Consider the following 16,164-nt stretch of genomic DNA (forward strand, 5'->3'; position numbering starts at 1 on the left):
GCAAAACTGCTATAATTCACTAAGTTCAACTACCGTTTTCATTGTTACGTTAATCAGTGCTCATGTGTTGGCAAAGCTGCTATAATTCACTTACATTCAGTTACCTTTCTCATTGTTACATTAATTAGTGCAGATATGTGATTACAAAACTGCCTTATTTCATTTACATCTAACTACATTTTTCACTGTTACATTAATCAGTGCAGATATGTGATTACAAAACTGCCTTATTTCATTTACATCTAGCTATATTTTTCACTGTTACATTAATCAGTGCAGATATGTGATTACAAAACTGCCTTGTTTCATTTACATCCACCTACTTTTTTCACCGTTGAATCAGTAAATATATGTGATAACAAAAAACTGCTGTAATTCACTGACATATATCTAATTTTTTTCCATTATTGATTTAATCATTTCATTTCTTAATTTTGATTGGCTAAAAGCATATGGCAATGGTACTGTGATTATTCAGTGCCATTCATAAAACGCTTAGTACTTTTTAATACAAGAACTGCTGATTCACATTGATTACAACATACAGGTTTTTTTTTTTAATTTACTGTCATATTGGTCATTCAGTTAACCAAATTACTAGATAAGATGCCAATTGTCATTAGAGCAAGCGAGTGGGCACATTTAGAAGAGGTCTCTCAGGTGATAGGTCGTCATCGGTGTCTTCTTCTGTCAGATGACCCTGATAGTCATCAGGGATCAGGGAGGAGGAGGTGGGGTGAGGTTGGGGGTTCATTTAAGGCGAAGCTGCTTTCTTGCAGAGATAGTTCCTGTTAGGTGAGAGAGAATTGCGTCGTCAGTTTATTTGAGATTCGAGAACTCCATTCGGTAAACCAATGCAATTTGAACTTTGCATTTTTAGTTTTCTATAAAAGAGAATTATTGTGACGCCTTCATGTCCCTCCACACTTTTTCTGTCCGTCCTCAGATCTTAAAAACTTCTGAGGCTAGAGTTCTGCAAATTGGTGTGTTGATCATCCATCCTCCAATCATCAAGCATACCAAATTGCATCCCCTAGCCTCGGTAGTTTTTATTTTATTCAAGGTTAAAGTTAGACTTAAAATTGCATCTGGCACAGTTAAAAGTGATGCAAATCGGTGTATTGATCATCCACCCTCCAATCATCAAGCATACCAAATTGCAGCCCCCTAGCCTTGGTAGTTTTTATTTTATTCAAGGTTAAAGTTAGACATAAAAGTGCATCTGGCACAGCTATGTTCGAGCAACACAGGCCACTACCGGGCCGTGATTGAAAGTTTTATGGGCTGTGGCTCTACAGAAAACTTCTTCGGCACATTTTTTGTTTGTTTTTTACTTTTCTATCCTGACTGTGTGTAAAGCTAGACAGGCAACTTACACCTTCCTGCTACGACTAAGAACCAAGTGGTGTTCGAAATTGACTCCTACACAGCCAGGGACAACCTCGAAACCCAAGCTCTGCCTAATGTTATAAAGTTCATTTCCGTGTCTCACTGAGCTTTGATTGACTCTCCTGCATCAAGAACGACTTCATTGTTGTAGTATACTTCTGGTCAACCATAAATTTTTTTCAGGACATATAATGATTGATTGTTCATTCAATAATGACAAAATGATAATGATTAATTGTTCATTCAATAATGACCAAATGTTTAATTACCTTGGAGTATAGAGGGAACACGATTCATCATACCATTTGTTGTTGGTGTTCATGTACACACAGCCAAATCCTTGTGGTCTGCCAGATTCCCAGCTGCAAGAGAAAATGTGGGCGTTTTAAAGGCAGTTAACCCTTAAACGCCGAATGGACGTATTAAACGTCAAGTCAAAATGTCTCCCGTATGCCGAATGGACGTACCATACGTCGACTCAAAAAAGTTTTTTTAAAAATTCGTGGAAAAATACTTATAGGCCTACCAGCCGAAAACTCTTGAATCACGCGGCTTGGGGGATGCTGGGAGTTCACGGATCAAGGTGTTGTTTTGTTTACAATCGTTACGCAGGCGCGCAAGCGCGAATTTCTTTCTTGCCGCACTAAAAAGTATCGGTAAGACATCTCGGAAATTATTTCGTCACTTTGACATAATTTGTGTACCATTTTAAATTAGCCGTTGCATGGAGTATTATATATGAAAATGTGCGCATTTTTATGTAGAATGCAACAAAAAATTACTCATGATTGTAGCTTTTATCAGTTTTGAAATATTTTCATATAAATAACGATAAGTGCCAAAATTTCAACCTTTGGTCAACTTTGACTCTACCGAAATGGTCGAAAAACGCTATTGTAAGCTAAAACGCTTATACTTTAGTAATATTCAACTATCTACCTTAATTTTGCAACAAATTGAAAGTCTCTAGCACAATATTTCGATTTATGGTGAATTTATGAAAAAACTTTTTCCTTACGTCCGCGCTGTAACTCTTCCGAAAAAAATCATACATGCGATTGTGGTAATGTTTGCACCATTTTAAAATTAGCCGTTACATAAAGTTTTATATATGGAAATGTGCGCAATTTCATGCACAATACAACTAAAAACAACCCATGGTTTTAGCTCTTATCAGTTTTGAAATATTTTTCAATAAAAAAGGATAAGTGACAAATTTTCAACCTTCGGACAACTTTGACTCTTCTGAAATGGTCGAAAAACGCAATTGTAAGCTAAAACTCTTATATTTTAGTAATATTCAATCATTTACCTTCATTTTGTAACAAATTGGAAGTCTCTAGCACAATATTTCGATTTATGGTGAATTTATGAAAAAACTTTCCTTCCCTCCGCGCGCGGATTCTCCGCCATAAATCTCCGAAATGCGTACATCACATTCTCGGAAAATTTGCTCCGTTTCTTATTAGGCATTTCATAGAGTTTTATATATGAAAATGTGCGCAATTTCATGTAGAATAAAAGGAAAAATATTTGAAGGTTGTAGCTTTTCTAATTTCCGAAATAATTGCATATAAAAAAAATTATAAAAAAATTTCGACATTTGGTCAACTTTAACTCGTTCGAAATGGTCGAAAACTGCAATTGTAAGCTAAAACTCTTACAGTATTGTAATATTCCATCATTTAACTTCATCTTGAAACAAATTCGAAGTCTCTATAACAATATTTAGATTTATGGTGAATTTAAAATAAAAATATTTGTTTACGTCCGCGTGTTACGAATTCATGCATCATTTTGTGATAATATTTTCTCTGTGTTGCTTTTATTGTTTTACAATGTGTTATATACCAAAATGATCGCAATTTAGTGTACATTACAACGAAAAAAAGTAACTTGTTACCTTTAACTGTTTTGCGCACAGCGCGATTTGAATACAATTATATATGAAATTTCGTTTTTGCGCTATCATATATCGCATTATTTATATATGATAATAATTTTTTTCATTTTTGATGGTTGCATACTAAACTTCAGCCAATGACAAAAAAAGAGCCAAAAATGAACTCTTAATCTTGAAAACTAAGCGCGCTGTGATTTTTTGAAAAAATTATTTTTTCCGCTTCCGCGCTCACTCCAAACCGGCCCCGGCATTCGGGAGAGGTTTTGATTTTTACCGCTTCGGCGGTTAAGGGTTAATAACAGCGATGGATAAAAGTAGTCTAGTGGAATATCCTTAGCTTTTTGTGTTTGAGTAGAGTTTCCACAGTACAGCGATTGCTGAAGGTCATCCATCATTCGATATTCTTATGGATTAGAGTGGAGTAGGAAACTTAGGTCGGAGGCCAAGCGCTGTGACCTGAAAGGAAAAACTACCCAAGGGGTAGTGTATAACGATCACAAGCTTGGCTCTCGGTTGTTGCCCTCCAACTCCTAGTTTGCATCCTAACTTGTATTCTATTCAGTAATGCGATTCCTGATCTCGGATAAGTTGTGAGTGTTGGAGTGGAGTCTGGAAGGGCATAAATTGGGAGTGTTGGATTGGAGTCTGGAAGGGCATCATCCGTTCGCAAAGCAACTGCCAAAGCCATCTGTAAAATGTGGTTTGATCTTCACTTACTTTTGGAATGTTGGAGCCGTGTTGTCCACATCCCACACGTATTGTGACGTGATAGAATCTTTCTTGAGACCAATCCAGTAGGTGTTCTGAATCTTTGAATTTAAAAGATCTGCAAAGGAAATTCACAACTGAACCCTGGTTTATATACGTAAAACCTAATATATATATATATATATATATATATATATATATATATATATATATATATTGTATTTTTATTAGCTGAAACCACTAGAAAAGTTTTAACACATCTTCAGGGCATAAAGTATGTTTAATTTTTTAACTTTCCCAGTGGCTTCAGCTAATAAACAAAATCTTGTGCGTACTTTCGTGATTTCTATGTATATATTATATATAATATATATATATATATCTATATATATATATATATATAAACTATATATATATATATATATATAATATATATATATATATATATATATATATATACATATATATATATTAGTATATATACACACTCACTCAATATTTAAAGCAGGAAATTAATTTCGACTGACGATACTACCATCTCTTCAAGAGTCACAAACTCATGATATTCATAAGGCGCATCCACACTATAGGAAAGCAAGTCATAAACACTTGTAGGCTGCATACACTCCACAAACAGGTTGAAAAAGTAAACGCCTATAAGTTTATGAAAAAACTTTTTCCAAATGCTGAATAATTGTAATGTATTTAAGACATATTCCACTATAGTGTGCACAAGCCCATGGCTGAGTTAGAAAGGTGTTGAGAAACTGCCAGACTTGAGCATTAGGAAAACGGACAAAAATAGGAGTGTACAAACTTTCAATGATGTAGGATTCATTGGCAGAAGTTATCTGGACCAAATATGCTCCAGGATATATTTCGCAGTAAGACTTTGCTCTACTCCAGGAGCCATCAAGCACAGAAGGCAAATAGCAAGTGGTCTCGTATCTGTACCAAAAATTTCCGCACCTAGCATCTGTAAGGAGATGAGACTCATCAGAAAATCTCTTTAGCTTCATTGAATGATTCATAGACATTACTGTGAGTGCCTTGTCAGTCAGGTCACAAAATTGTCATGGAGCATACAAATATGGATATAAATAACTACAAATAGGCAACCTGAATGGGCAGGTCATAATGAACGTGTTGACCTGAGTGATTTCATTACATCTTTACTTCTAAATCTTTTGGACAAGCATACTGAGCACCTAGAATTCACATATGGAATTAGTGAAGAAATTATCTGTCTGTATTGAACGTGTATTGAAACGAAAACTATTTCATGACAAAGTTAAGTGAAAAATAAAACTTCTGAGTACCTAACCTTGAACAACAATGTCATCTTGAACAGGCACAAGGCATCAGTACATTTCAAGGGTGAGTTTACGCTAGGCTACACCGCATACTGCATACGTAAGACTCATCACCAACTCCTCCCAAATTCCTGTTAGCCCCGCCAACTGAACTGCTCATTAGGGGGAGTTAGTGGTGTGGCATGATTCTTGATGAGAGCAGTCCAGTAGGTGCAGGGCTAACAAGAATTTGGGAGGAGTTGGTGATGAGTCTTACATATGTAGCGTGTGGTGAAGCCTAGTGTAAACTCACCTTAAGGGTTGATGTATTGGAAATGGAAGAGTCCAAAATGATATCGTTTTGGAAATTTAATTACAATTGCTTTCCAGATGAAATTAAAGTAAGCAGACCCACCTTCATAAAATATTGGTCTGAATGATGTGGAAATCCAAGTTCTCGTGGTGGTGGAAGTGGAGCTCGTTTCAGTAGTGGTACCTGTTGATGTAGTAGATGCACTTATTAGTGAGAACAGCTTCAGCTTTTAAGGGGAATTTGAATGGAATGTGACAAAGGAGGAATATATCTTTAGCAAATGCCCTTTGGAGAAGGAATATATATTGAGAAGTTATCTCATCCTCAGTTGTAGCTGTTTTAGTGGGAAAACATATTCTGCGTGAGTAGTTTTAGCATTTGCCAAGCTTGTTGGAGTGCATTTGATGTCTAGGCCAGTCGCTTACGACGCTCCTGATTGGCTGTTGTGCTGGAAACACTGTCTCTCTCGAGAGAGTTCACATAGGGAGGATGTATGTTCCACCTCCCCTAAGGGATGCTTTTGAAATACGTATACCTCAGGAGAGGTGGAACCTACATCCTGTCTATGTGAACTCTCGAGAGAGACTGTGATTGGCTTAATAACAGCCAATCAGGAGCGTCGTAAGGTACTGGCCAAGACATCAGTCACGGATGATGAATCTACTATAGCGAGAAGTATCTTTCAACTTAAGGATTGCATACTGGAGTAGGGGATCAGATGTTCAGAAGCAGATTAGCAGCCTTAATGGGCCTGTGGAGTAGTTTAAGCTTCAATCTGGCCGTTAGAATTGGATTACGTAAAACTGATGAGTAGTTTAAGCTTTCATAAGTTACTGATGGAGTAGTAGTAGGAGCACGATATTTAAGGAATAATTGATCAGTAACTGAGAAGCAGTTGTTGAAGAAGCAGTGCTTATTGTGTGGAGGAGTAGTAACAGGTGTTGAAGAAGCAATACTTATTGTAGGAAAGTAATTCCAGACTTAGTAGCTTAGTAGGTGAGGGGAAACCTTTTGTTATTCATTCACCTTCAGGCGTTAAAACCTCATTAAATCTAAGGAAACTATGATCACAAGAGGGTCATAAATTGATGAATTGGGTCTTACGTTCGTATTTTGAATTGGGTCTGACGTTCATATTTTGCAGAAATGCAACTTGGTATTAATGAAAAGTGGAATTTTTTGCTAATGTTATGTTGATGGAAATCCCCCCACGGACTCGAAGAAGCAAACAGTTGCTAAAAAAAAGTGGGATAATTTCGAAGTGTGAATATTAAATTGGACAATTTAATTCGGGAAGACGAAACGCAACAGTGAGGTTGATAGTCTGATAATATTTCTTCCTTGCCTTCATGCGTTTTTACCATGACCAGGGTAGATGCACTTATAAGTAATTTCCTCTGGTGAAATCAATATTATATATATAATATATATATAAATATACATGACCATATTTTATACATTCACACAAATAACATGCATGACTATTCAGATAGGTTATTTTAGTGTCATGATTTTGAATGCAAATGAAGAGGACACTGTATTAATAGCTTTATTTATTTGTTTATATATTTATTTATTTATTTATTTATTTTGTTTTTAGATGAAGAAACACCAAGACAAGAAAACAGGACAAGACTCACTTGTTGTTGTTGGTGGTGGTGGTGTCGTAGTTGTGGTTGTAGTTGTCGGTGTCGTTGCTGTGCTTGTAGTTGTTGTTGCCTCTGTTGTCGTAGTCACTGTTGTTGGTGATGTTGTGGCGGATGTTGTAGTAGCCAGTACCGTTGTTGCTACAAGAAGCACACACAGACTTAAGTAGAATGACTCATTCATCCATTATGGACAGAACAACTGATAATGAATAGACTGCTGAATGTGCTACCTTGAAATCAGTCAATGGACAGCCTAGACATTATAACTCATTTACAAAGACAAGTTTTTGACAAACTTTGCCGAGTTCCTTCGAAACGTCTAACAAAACTAACCAACCTTAACCTAACCTAACAAAACTTAAAGAAATAAGCCTCATTCCAGCTTTGAAAATAAACTTCAGTGATACTTATATCAACGTTTTAGCTGTCAGTTAAACGAGAGATGAAACTCTCCATTAAAAACAGTAAGTAAACAGTTTCGTCGTCTTATGAAACTCTCCATTAAAAACAGCAAGTAAACAGTTTCGTCGTCTTACCATCGTGTGTGTACGTGAATGAGGAGGCATCTTCCACGAGTTGAGCTGAGTCGAAGACTCCGTACGTGAAGAAGCAGTTGGTAGGCCCAGCTGGTTCGAGAATTACCACGGTTAGGCTCAGGTAATGAACTGACACACACACACACACACACACACACACACCATATAATTTATTATGTAACCCGAGGAAAGTGAAACAGTAGACTGCGAGAGTTTTTGCCATTACCCAATTTTTTTCTTTAAATACATACATACATATATATATGTAGTATGTATATATATATATATATATATATATATATATATATATATATGTGTGTGTGTGTGTGTGTGTGTGTGTGTGTGTGTGTGTATGCGTGTGTGTGTGTGTGTGTGGCTTTAAACCGAATCACACGATCTGCAATAAACTCGGGTGAAAGTTCTAGCAGCACAAAGGAGAGTTTGAATTTTTATTTATTTATTTATTTTTATTTTTTATTTTATTTTATTTTATTTCATTTTATTATTATTTTTTGTGTGCATCACCCCAAAATCAGTAACTTCATTGCCGCCCTACCTGCGGTGGCCTGCACGCTTTTTATGTTATAATTATTTTTTTACTCATTTAGATATATTATTAATTTATTATTTTTTTTTGTCTATCACAGTCCTCCAGTTCGACTGGGTGGTATTTGTAGTGAGGGGTTCCAGGTTGCATCCTACCTCCTTAGGAGTCCATCACTTTTCTTACTATGTGTGCCGTTTCTAGGATCACACTCTTCTGCATGAGTCCTGGAGCTACTTCAGCCTCTAGTTTTTCCACATTCCTTTTCAGAGATCTCGGGATCGTGCCTAGTGTTCCTATGATTATGGGTACAATTTCCACTGGCATATCCCATATCCTTCTTATTTATATTTTCAGGTCTTGATACTTATCCAATTTTTCCCTTTCTTTTTCTTCAACTCTGGTGTCCCATGGTATTGCGACGTCAATGAGTGGTACTTTCTTCTTGATTTTGTCATTCAACGTCACGTCTGGTCTATTTGCACGTATCACCCTATCTTTTCTGATACCATAGTCCCAAAGGACCTTTGCCTGATCGTTTTCTATCACGCCTTCAGGTTGGTGCTCGTACCACTTAATACTGCAAGGTAGCTGATGTTTCTTGCACAGGCTCCAGTGGAGGGCTTTTGCCACTGAATCATGCCTCTTTTTGTACTGGTTCTGTGCAAGTGCTGGACATTCGCTTGCTATGTGGTTTATGGTCTCATTTTTCATATTGCACTTCCTACATATGGGAGAGATGTTATTTCCATCTCCCCCTAGTAGCCATTGCCATGTGTCATCGCTGGCTAGTTCTTTAGTCTGTCTCATGTATTGTCCGTGCATTGGTTTGTTGTTCCATTCCTCTGTTCTGTTTGTCATTCTCCTGTCTGTATATTTCTGGGTCTTCGTCTACTTTTATCAGTCCTTCTTCCCATGCATTCTTGAACCAGTCGTCTTCACTGGTTTTCATTTATTGCCCCAGTGCTGTGTTCTTGATGTTAACGCTGTCCTCTATGCTTAGTAGTCCCCTCCCTCCTTCCTTTCGTGTTATGTATAGTCTGTCTGTATTTGCTCTTGGGTGTAGTGCTTTGTGTATTGTCATATGTTTCCTCGTTTTCTGGTCTATGCTGCGAAGTTCTGTCTTCGTCCATTCCACTATTCCTGCGCTGTATCTGATTACTGGCACTGCACATGTGTTTATGGCTTTTATTATATCTCCGGCGTTGAGTTTTGACTTTGAGTATCGCCTTGAGTCTGACCGTGTCCTTCATATCTTGGTGTTTTATATCTCCTCCTTCCATTATTCCCAGGTATTTGCATCCCGTCTCATCTATGTGTTTGATGTTGTTGCCATCTGGTAGCTTTATCCCTTCAGTCCTTGTTACTTTGCCCTTTTGTATGTTGACCAAGGCACATTTTTCCATTCCAAACTCCATCGTGATGTCCTCAGATACAATCCTTACAGTCTGGATTAGGGTATCTATTTCCTTGATGCTCTTACCATATAGCTTGATGTCGTCCATGAACATCAGATGGTTAATTCTGTTGCCTCTTTTCTTGAGTTGGTACCCAGCATCCATCATCTACAGTACTTTTGTCATGGGAATCATGGCTACTACGAAGAGTAGTGGGGACAGTGAGTCGCCCTGGAAGATCCCACGCCTGATATTAACCTCTGCTAGTCTTATTCCAGAGCTTGTAAGTATTGTATTACAGTTGCGCATTGTATTTTTGAGGAAGCTGATGATGTTTTCCTCTGCCCCATATATTTTTAGGCATTCTATTAGCCATGTGTGTGGTATCATGTCGAAGGCTTTCTTATAGTCTATCCATGCCATGCTTAGGTTGGTTTTCCTTCTACTGTTCTTCATTACCATTTTGTCTATCAGGAGCTGGTCTTTTGTGCCCCTACACTTCCTTCTGCAGCCTTTCTGTTGGTGGGGGATGGTATTTGTATCCTCTAGGTAATTGTATAGCCTTTCACTGATGATACCTGTTATTTACTTCCACATTATTGGTAGGCAGGTGATAGGCCTGTAGTTACTGGCTATATTTGCCTTACTCTTGTCTTTCTGTACTAAGGATGTTCTTCCTGTGGGCATCCATTTGGGTGCATGATTTGTGATACAGTGCTAGAGTTGTTCTGCTATTCGTGGGTGTAGGCCCTTGAAGTTTTTGAGCCAGTATCCATGGACTTCATCGGGACCTGGGGCTTTCCAGTTTGGCATTTTCTTTAGTTGGTGTTTGACTGTCTGTCATGATCTCAGTGAATCTTTGTTTTATTCTCCCTGTTTCTTCTTCCTTAACTTCCTGGAGCAATGTTACATGTTTGTTGTGCGATACCGGATTGCTCCATATGTTTTCCCAGAGTTTCTTACTTGGTTTGGCTTTAGGAATTTCTTGGTGGTTGTCTTCCCCTCTTGGTTGGCTGTATAGTCTTTTCTGGTTGGTTCCGAATAGTTTGTTCTGTTGGTATCCCATATTCCTGTTCATGTACCGTTGGATCTTATGTACTTTGGCCTTAAGCCTCTGTTTTACATCTTCTATTGGGTTGTTTAGTCCCCTCTCCTGAACTTTGTATTTCTCGTTCAGTTCCTCCCTTGTTTTCTTGCTTCTTAGCCTTTTTTCTGCCATCTCTTTCAGTTTACTCGTCAGATCTCATCACCATGATTTGCTTTTCCATGCGCCTTTTCCAAGGCGGTTGCTGTTTTGTTTTCTGTTGGGTTGGTTGTGCTGGTGGTGTTGGTGTTCATATCTCCATCAGTTCTGCTACTAATCTTGCCCCTGGGTAGGTCAAGTTATTTGTTTCTGTGATACTGGTGGTATGTATTATTCCCATTATTTCATTGACCGCACTTGTTTTCTCTTTTAATTTCTTGGTGTTGTAGGCTTTCATGGAGGGGATCTTTGTTCTCCCAATATCTGGCTCCATCCATTGTCTAATCTTTTTTACCCATTCCGTCATCTATGTTACTTCGTCGGTGTTTCTTTGTGTGTCGTTGTTTGATACCTCATCATCCCTGTCGTCTTCTGTGGCATCGTCTCTCAGTTCGTCTTCGTGTAATTCGTTGTCGTGTGACATTTCCCTTTCCAGTTCTTCTCTTTCTGTTGGGGAGAGCCAGTTCTTTTTCTTTATGTTCCTTACTTGTTCTGCCAGACTCTGCTCTGTTTGGGGGGTGTTATTCCTCTCATTCCAGATGTTGACCAACCTTCTTCTATATCCTCTCTCTGTCGGGTTGCTTCTGATGTAGCATCTCCATATTTCCTTATTTTCTTCTTTTGTCCATTTCTTCCTCTGGTTTACTTCTGTAGCTCCAGTCTCTGGCTGTTGGTTACTGTCGTTGTGGTGGTCAATTGCTGGATGATGACCTCCAAGTACCTGACCGTCCTCCCCTTCAATTGGGCTAAATACCTGGCTGCCGGACGAAGCTTCTCTGTCGCCAGAGGTTCCATTTATGTCGTTGTCGTTTAATCTTTCATTTCTTTCCATCATTGCTGAGTTTTGCTATTAACCCATAACTGGACCCTACCCCATCAGGAATAGGTACTCATTTACAGCTGAGTAGACTGAGGAAATTATGGTAAAGATCCTTTTCCAAGGAATCAATGCCGAGGAGAGCGGTCACCCATCCAACGACTGACCAGCCCCAATGTTGCTTAACCCGTCCATTGATGACCTATTATTATTATTATTTTTTTTTTCATAGCTTTTTTTTTTTGCCCCAATATGAATGACTTCATTGACCTACCTTTGGTGGTCTGGACGCTTTTTTATCATTATTATTATTTATGCATTCATTTATTTATTTATTTTAATTATTATTATTGTTTTATGCATCGCTTTTTTTCCTCCCAAAATCAATGGCTCCATTGGCCTGCCTATCTGTGGTGGCCTGGATGCGTTTTATCATTATTAGTATTTTTTTTTATTCATTCATTTATTTTATTTTACTTTTTTGGCATCTTTTTTCTTTTCTCCAAAATCAATGATTCCATTGTCCTACCCGTGTGATCTGGGAGCTTTTTATCATTATTATAATGTATTACTTTATTTATTTATTTAAGCTCTCTCTCTCTCTCTCTCTCTCTCTCTCTCTCTCTCTCTCTCTCTCTCTCTCTCTCTCTCTCTCTCTCTCTCTCTCTCTCCAGTAAAAATATAAAATGGTCAGAAATAAATGAAGAATTAAACAAAGATTGGGATAACATTTTCGTAAGTGATGGTATACAGGTAAATACGGAGATACGATATAAAATATTAGAGAAAATAGTGGATAAATATATACCGAAGAAGAAAAGTAAACATCAGTCATGCATACCAAGAGACGGAAGGATCTTGTTCCAGAAAATCAAAAGTGGAAAAAAGGTCTTACAAAAGAAAAAAATGCATGGAAAGCAATGGAACTAAAAAGTAAGATAGAAAATGCAGAACAAAAAATTATACAATCAAAAGAAAATGAAAAAATTGGACTTGGAAGAAAAACCCTAGTAAATATCAAGCAAAACCCCAAACTATTGTACTCGTATGGGAAAAAGATGAATAAAAGAAGAATAGAAATAGGCCCTCCAAGAATTGAACGGAGATTAACGAATAAAAAAAAGGAAATATGCAACATATTGGCAGAAAATTATAAGAGAATTTACCACGAGGATTGATAATGAAGATAATGATACAGAATAAGAGATGAAAATAGTGAATATTTATCAGACATAGGTATTAATGAAGCTGATATTGTGGAGGCTATTAATAAATTAAAAATGGAGCTGCAGCTGGGCCTGATGGTGTCCCTGCTATTTTGTTAAAGAAAGTAGTTCATTCTATCGCAAAGCCCCTTGCACTATTGTTAAGACAAAGTGTAGATACAGGCAAGAGATATGATGAGCACAAATTAGCATATATTACCCCTACTTTCAAAAGTGGATCAAGACTAGAGGCAAGTAATTATAGGCCTGTGAGTCTAACATCACATATTATGAAAGTGTATGAAAGGGTAATGAAGAAAAATATTATGAAACATTTAATAAAAAATAATTTGTTTAATATAGGACAACATGGTTTTGTACCCATAAAAAGTACACAAATCCAACTGTTAGTCCACCGTGAGAACATATACAAAAATATGAAAAGCAGAAAAGAAACAGATGTCGTTTATCTGGACTTTGCTAAAGCTTTGACAAGGTAGATCATAATATATTAGCGAAGAAAATTAGAAAACATAATATAGTGGACAAAGTAGGAAGATGGTTAAAAGAATTTTTACACAACAGAAAACAGATAGTTATTGCAAACGATGAGAAATCGGATGAAGCTAAGGTAATATCCGGTGTGCCAGAAGGTACGGTGCTAGCTGCATTGCTGTTTGTTATTATGATTGCAGACAGACAGTAATGTTAAGGAATCGTTAGTGAGTAGTTTCGCCAATGGCACAAGAATAAGTAGAGAAATTACTTGTGATGAAGATAGGAACGCGCTACAAAGAGACCTTAACAAAGTAGTATATGATTGGGCAGAGGTAAATAGGATGGTATTTAACTCTGATAAATTTGAATCAATAAATTATGGAGATAGAGAAGGAAAGCTATATGCATATAGGGGACCTAATAATGAGACAATCACAAATAAGGAAGCAGTTAAAGACCTTGGTGTGATGTTGAATAGGAACATGTTATGCAATGATCAAATAGCAATTCTATTGGCAAAATGTAAAGCAAAAATGGGATTGTTGTTGCAGCACTTCAAAACAAGAAAAGCTGAACACATGATTATGCTTTATAAAACGTATGTTCGTAGTCCACTTGAATATTGCAATATGATATGGTACCCACACTATCAAAAGGATATTGCACAAATAGAGAATGTACAAAGGTCCTTTACAGCTAGAATAGAAGAAGTTAAGGATCTTGACTACTGGGAAAGACTACAATTTTTAAAATTTTATAGTCTAGAAAGGAGAAGAGAACGCTACATGATAATTCAGGCATGGAAACAGATAGAAGGAATTGCCGAATACATCATGGAGCTAAAAATATCAGAAAGAGAAAGCAGAGGTAGATTAATAGTGCCCAAAACTATACCAGGAAAAATAAGGAAAGCACACAGGACATTAATCCACTACGCATCAGCATCGATAATGCAGCGTCTATTCAATGCGTTGCCAGCTCATCTGAGGAATATATCAGGAGTGAGCGTAGATGTGTTTAAGAATAAGCTCGACAAATATCTAAGCTGCATCCCATACCATCCAAGATTGTAAGATGCAAAATATACCAGAAGATGCACTAGCAACTGTCTGGTAGACATTAGAGGTGCCTCACACGTGGACCTGGGGCAACCCGAACAAGATGTAAGGTCTGTAAGGTAAGGTCTCTCTCTCCAAAAATCAATGAATGCATTGGCCTACCTGTAGTGCCCTGGACGCTGACGGCGGCGCAGGTGTCATCTGTCATGCACTTCACCCGGCAGGCACCTGAAATAAAAAAAAAAAAAAAAAAAAAAACCGTAGGAGTAAATTAGAGAATCCTTCAGGTTTATGGCGGATTTCAGTTTGCTGCAGCAGTTTCATAGAGACGATGTGTGATTCCTTCCTTCCTTTCCGAGCCCTAATGGTGATGTTACAATTCAGGACCTGTGTGGCTTGGAGGTTGGAAAAATACACGCTTATACACACATATGTACACACAGTATATATCTGTATGTATGAATATATATATATATATATATATATATATATATATATATATATATATGTATGTTATGTATGTATGTATGTATGTGAGGTATGTATGTATGTATGTATATTGCTTATTCAAGAACAATTAATTCTCTTTCTCATATGTATATGTACACATATAAATACATACGTATGTGTGTAGTATATATATATATACATATATATATATATATATATATTATATATATATATATATATATATATATATTATATATATATATATATAAATAAAAGTCATATCACATTACTGTGATTCATATACATACATCGAGCTACAAATGTCCTTTAATATCTAATTCGTTCTGCCTCGGAATTAATATATTTTCATATATGTTTAACCGAAGGAGAATTTTTTTGTCGATAAGAGATTATTCGGCTCCCGGGCGCGATGCCGGTGTGGGTTTAAGCTTCACTGTCGTCCTGGATTTGTTTGGTTCCGATTGTTCGCGCCCGGGAGGCATATTTCCCAAGTCTGGAAGAGTTTAGGGATGGGGAAAATTAGGACCAATCAAAGCGCGTGGAGCTGACCATGACGTCACAAGCCACCCCTTTTAGCTGCACTCGGTCTCATAGCCATTACTGCCAGTCACAATCTCGAAGAAAAACTTCCCCATTTCACAATTTACGGCTTGTATGACCTATACATTTTAGTCAGAGATATATAAATATAATGAAACACTAATTCAATAAACAATGTATTCTTCAAATGAGATACACCGTGAAATATATCAAGTGTTATTGGCCTCTCCCTCTTGCTAATGATGCTCAGTGCAACTTAATTCCTGCTCGCGAAGTCGATATATACTGCATAAATAATATTTTCATTGCAAGTTACTAAATTATATACTTGATAATATGTGTTTAATGCCCTATAGAAAGAGTTGCAATAACACCTGGTATGAATAAAAAAATATACAAGATGATAAGATTGATGGTATGGGAAAAATGATAGTATATGACCTGTAATTAGCGCTACAGACTACAGAGGAGGCCAAGAACTCGCAGCACTTCTACTCCCATCAAGAATCTTGGACTTTGAAGGTGACGATTTTAAAAGCATGGAGCATGGAACGTTTTTCAGGCGTCACTGCCTGTTGTTTCAGGCTATAAAAAGGTATTA

General features: G+C 37.1%; 1 protein-coding gene across 1 annotated transcript in view; it reads right to left on the bottom strand.

Annotated features, from left to right (window-relative positions):
• Nucleotides 1-1,372: 1,372 nt before the first annotated feature.
• The window catches only part of LOC135195733 (uncharacterized), a 27,320-nt gene continuing 12,528 nt past the window's right edge, over nt 1,373-16,164 (bottom strand). Inside the window, exons 3-10 of the mRNA XM_064222178.1 lie at nt 14,715-14,780; nt 7,791-7,880; nt 7,246-7,392; nt 5,708-5,788; nt 4,818-4,976; nt 4,010-4,118; nt 1,659-1,751; nt 1,373-1,511 (exon numbers count right to left, since the gene is read on the bottom strand). Of these exons, the coding sequence (XP_064078248.1) occupies nt 1,373-1,511; nt 1,659-1,751; nt 4,010-4,118; nt 4,818-4,976; nt 5,708-5,788; nt 7,246-7,392; nt 7,791-7,880; nt 14,715-14,780 (884 nt within the window). The remainder of the gene's footprint in view (nt 1,512-1,658; nt 1,752-4,009; nt 4,119-4,817; nt 4,977-5,707; nt 5,789-7,245; nt 7,393-7,790; nt 7,881-14,714; nt 14,781-16,164) is intronic.

Source organism: Macrobrachium nipponense, chromosome 23, assembly GCF_015104395.2.
Source record: "Macrobrachium nipponense isolate FS-2020 chromosome 23, ASM1510439v2, whole genome shotgun sequence".
NCBI lineage: Eukaryota > Metazoa > Arthropoda > Malacostraca > Decapoda > Palaemonidae > Macrobrachium > Macrobrachium nipponense.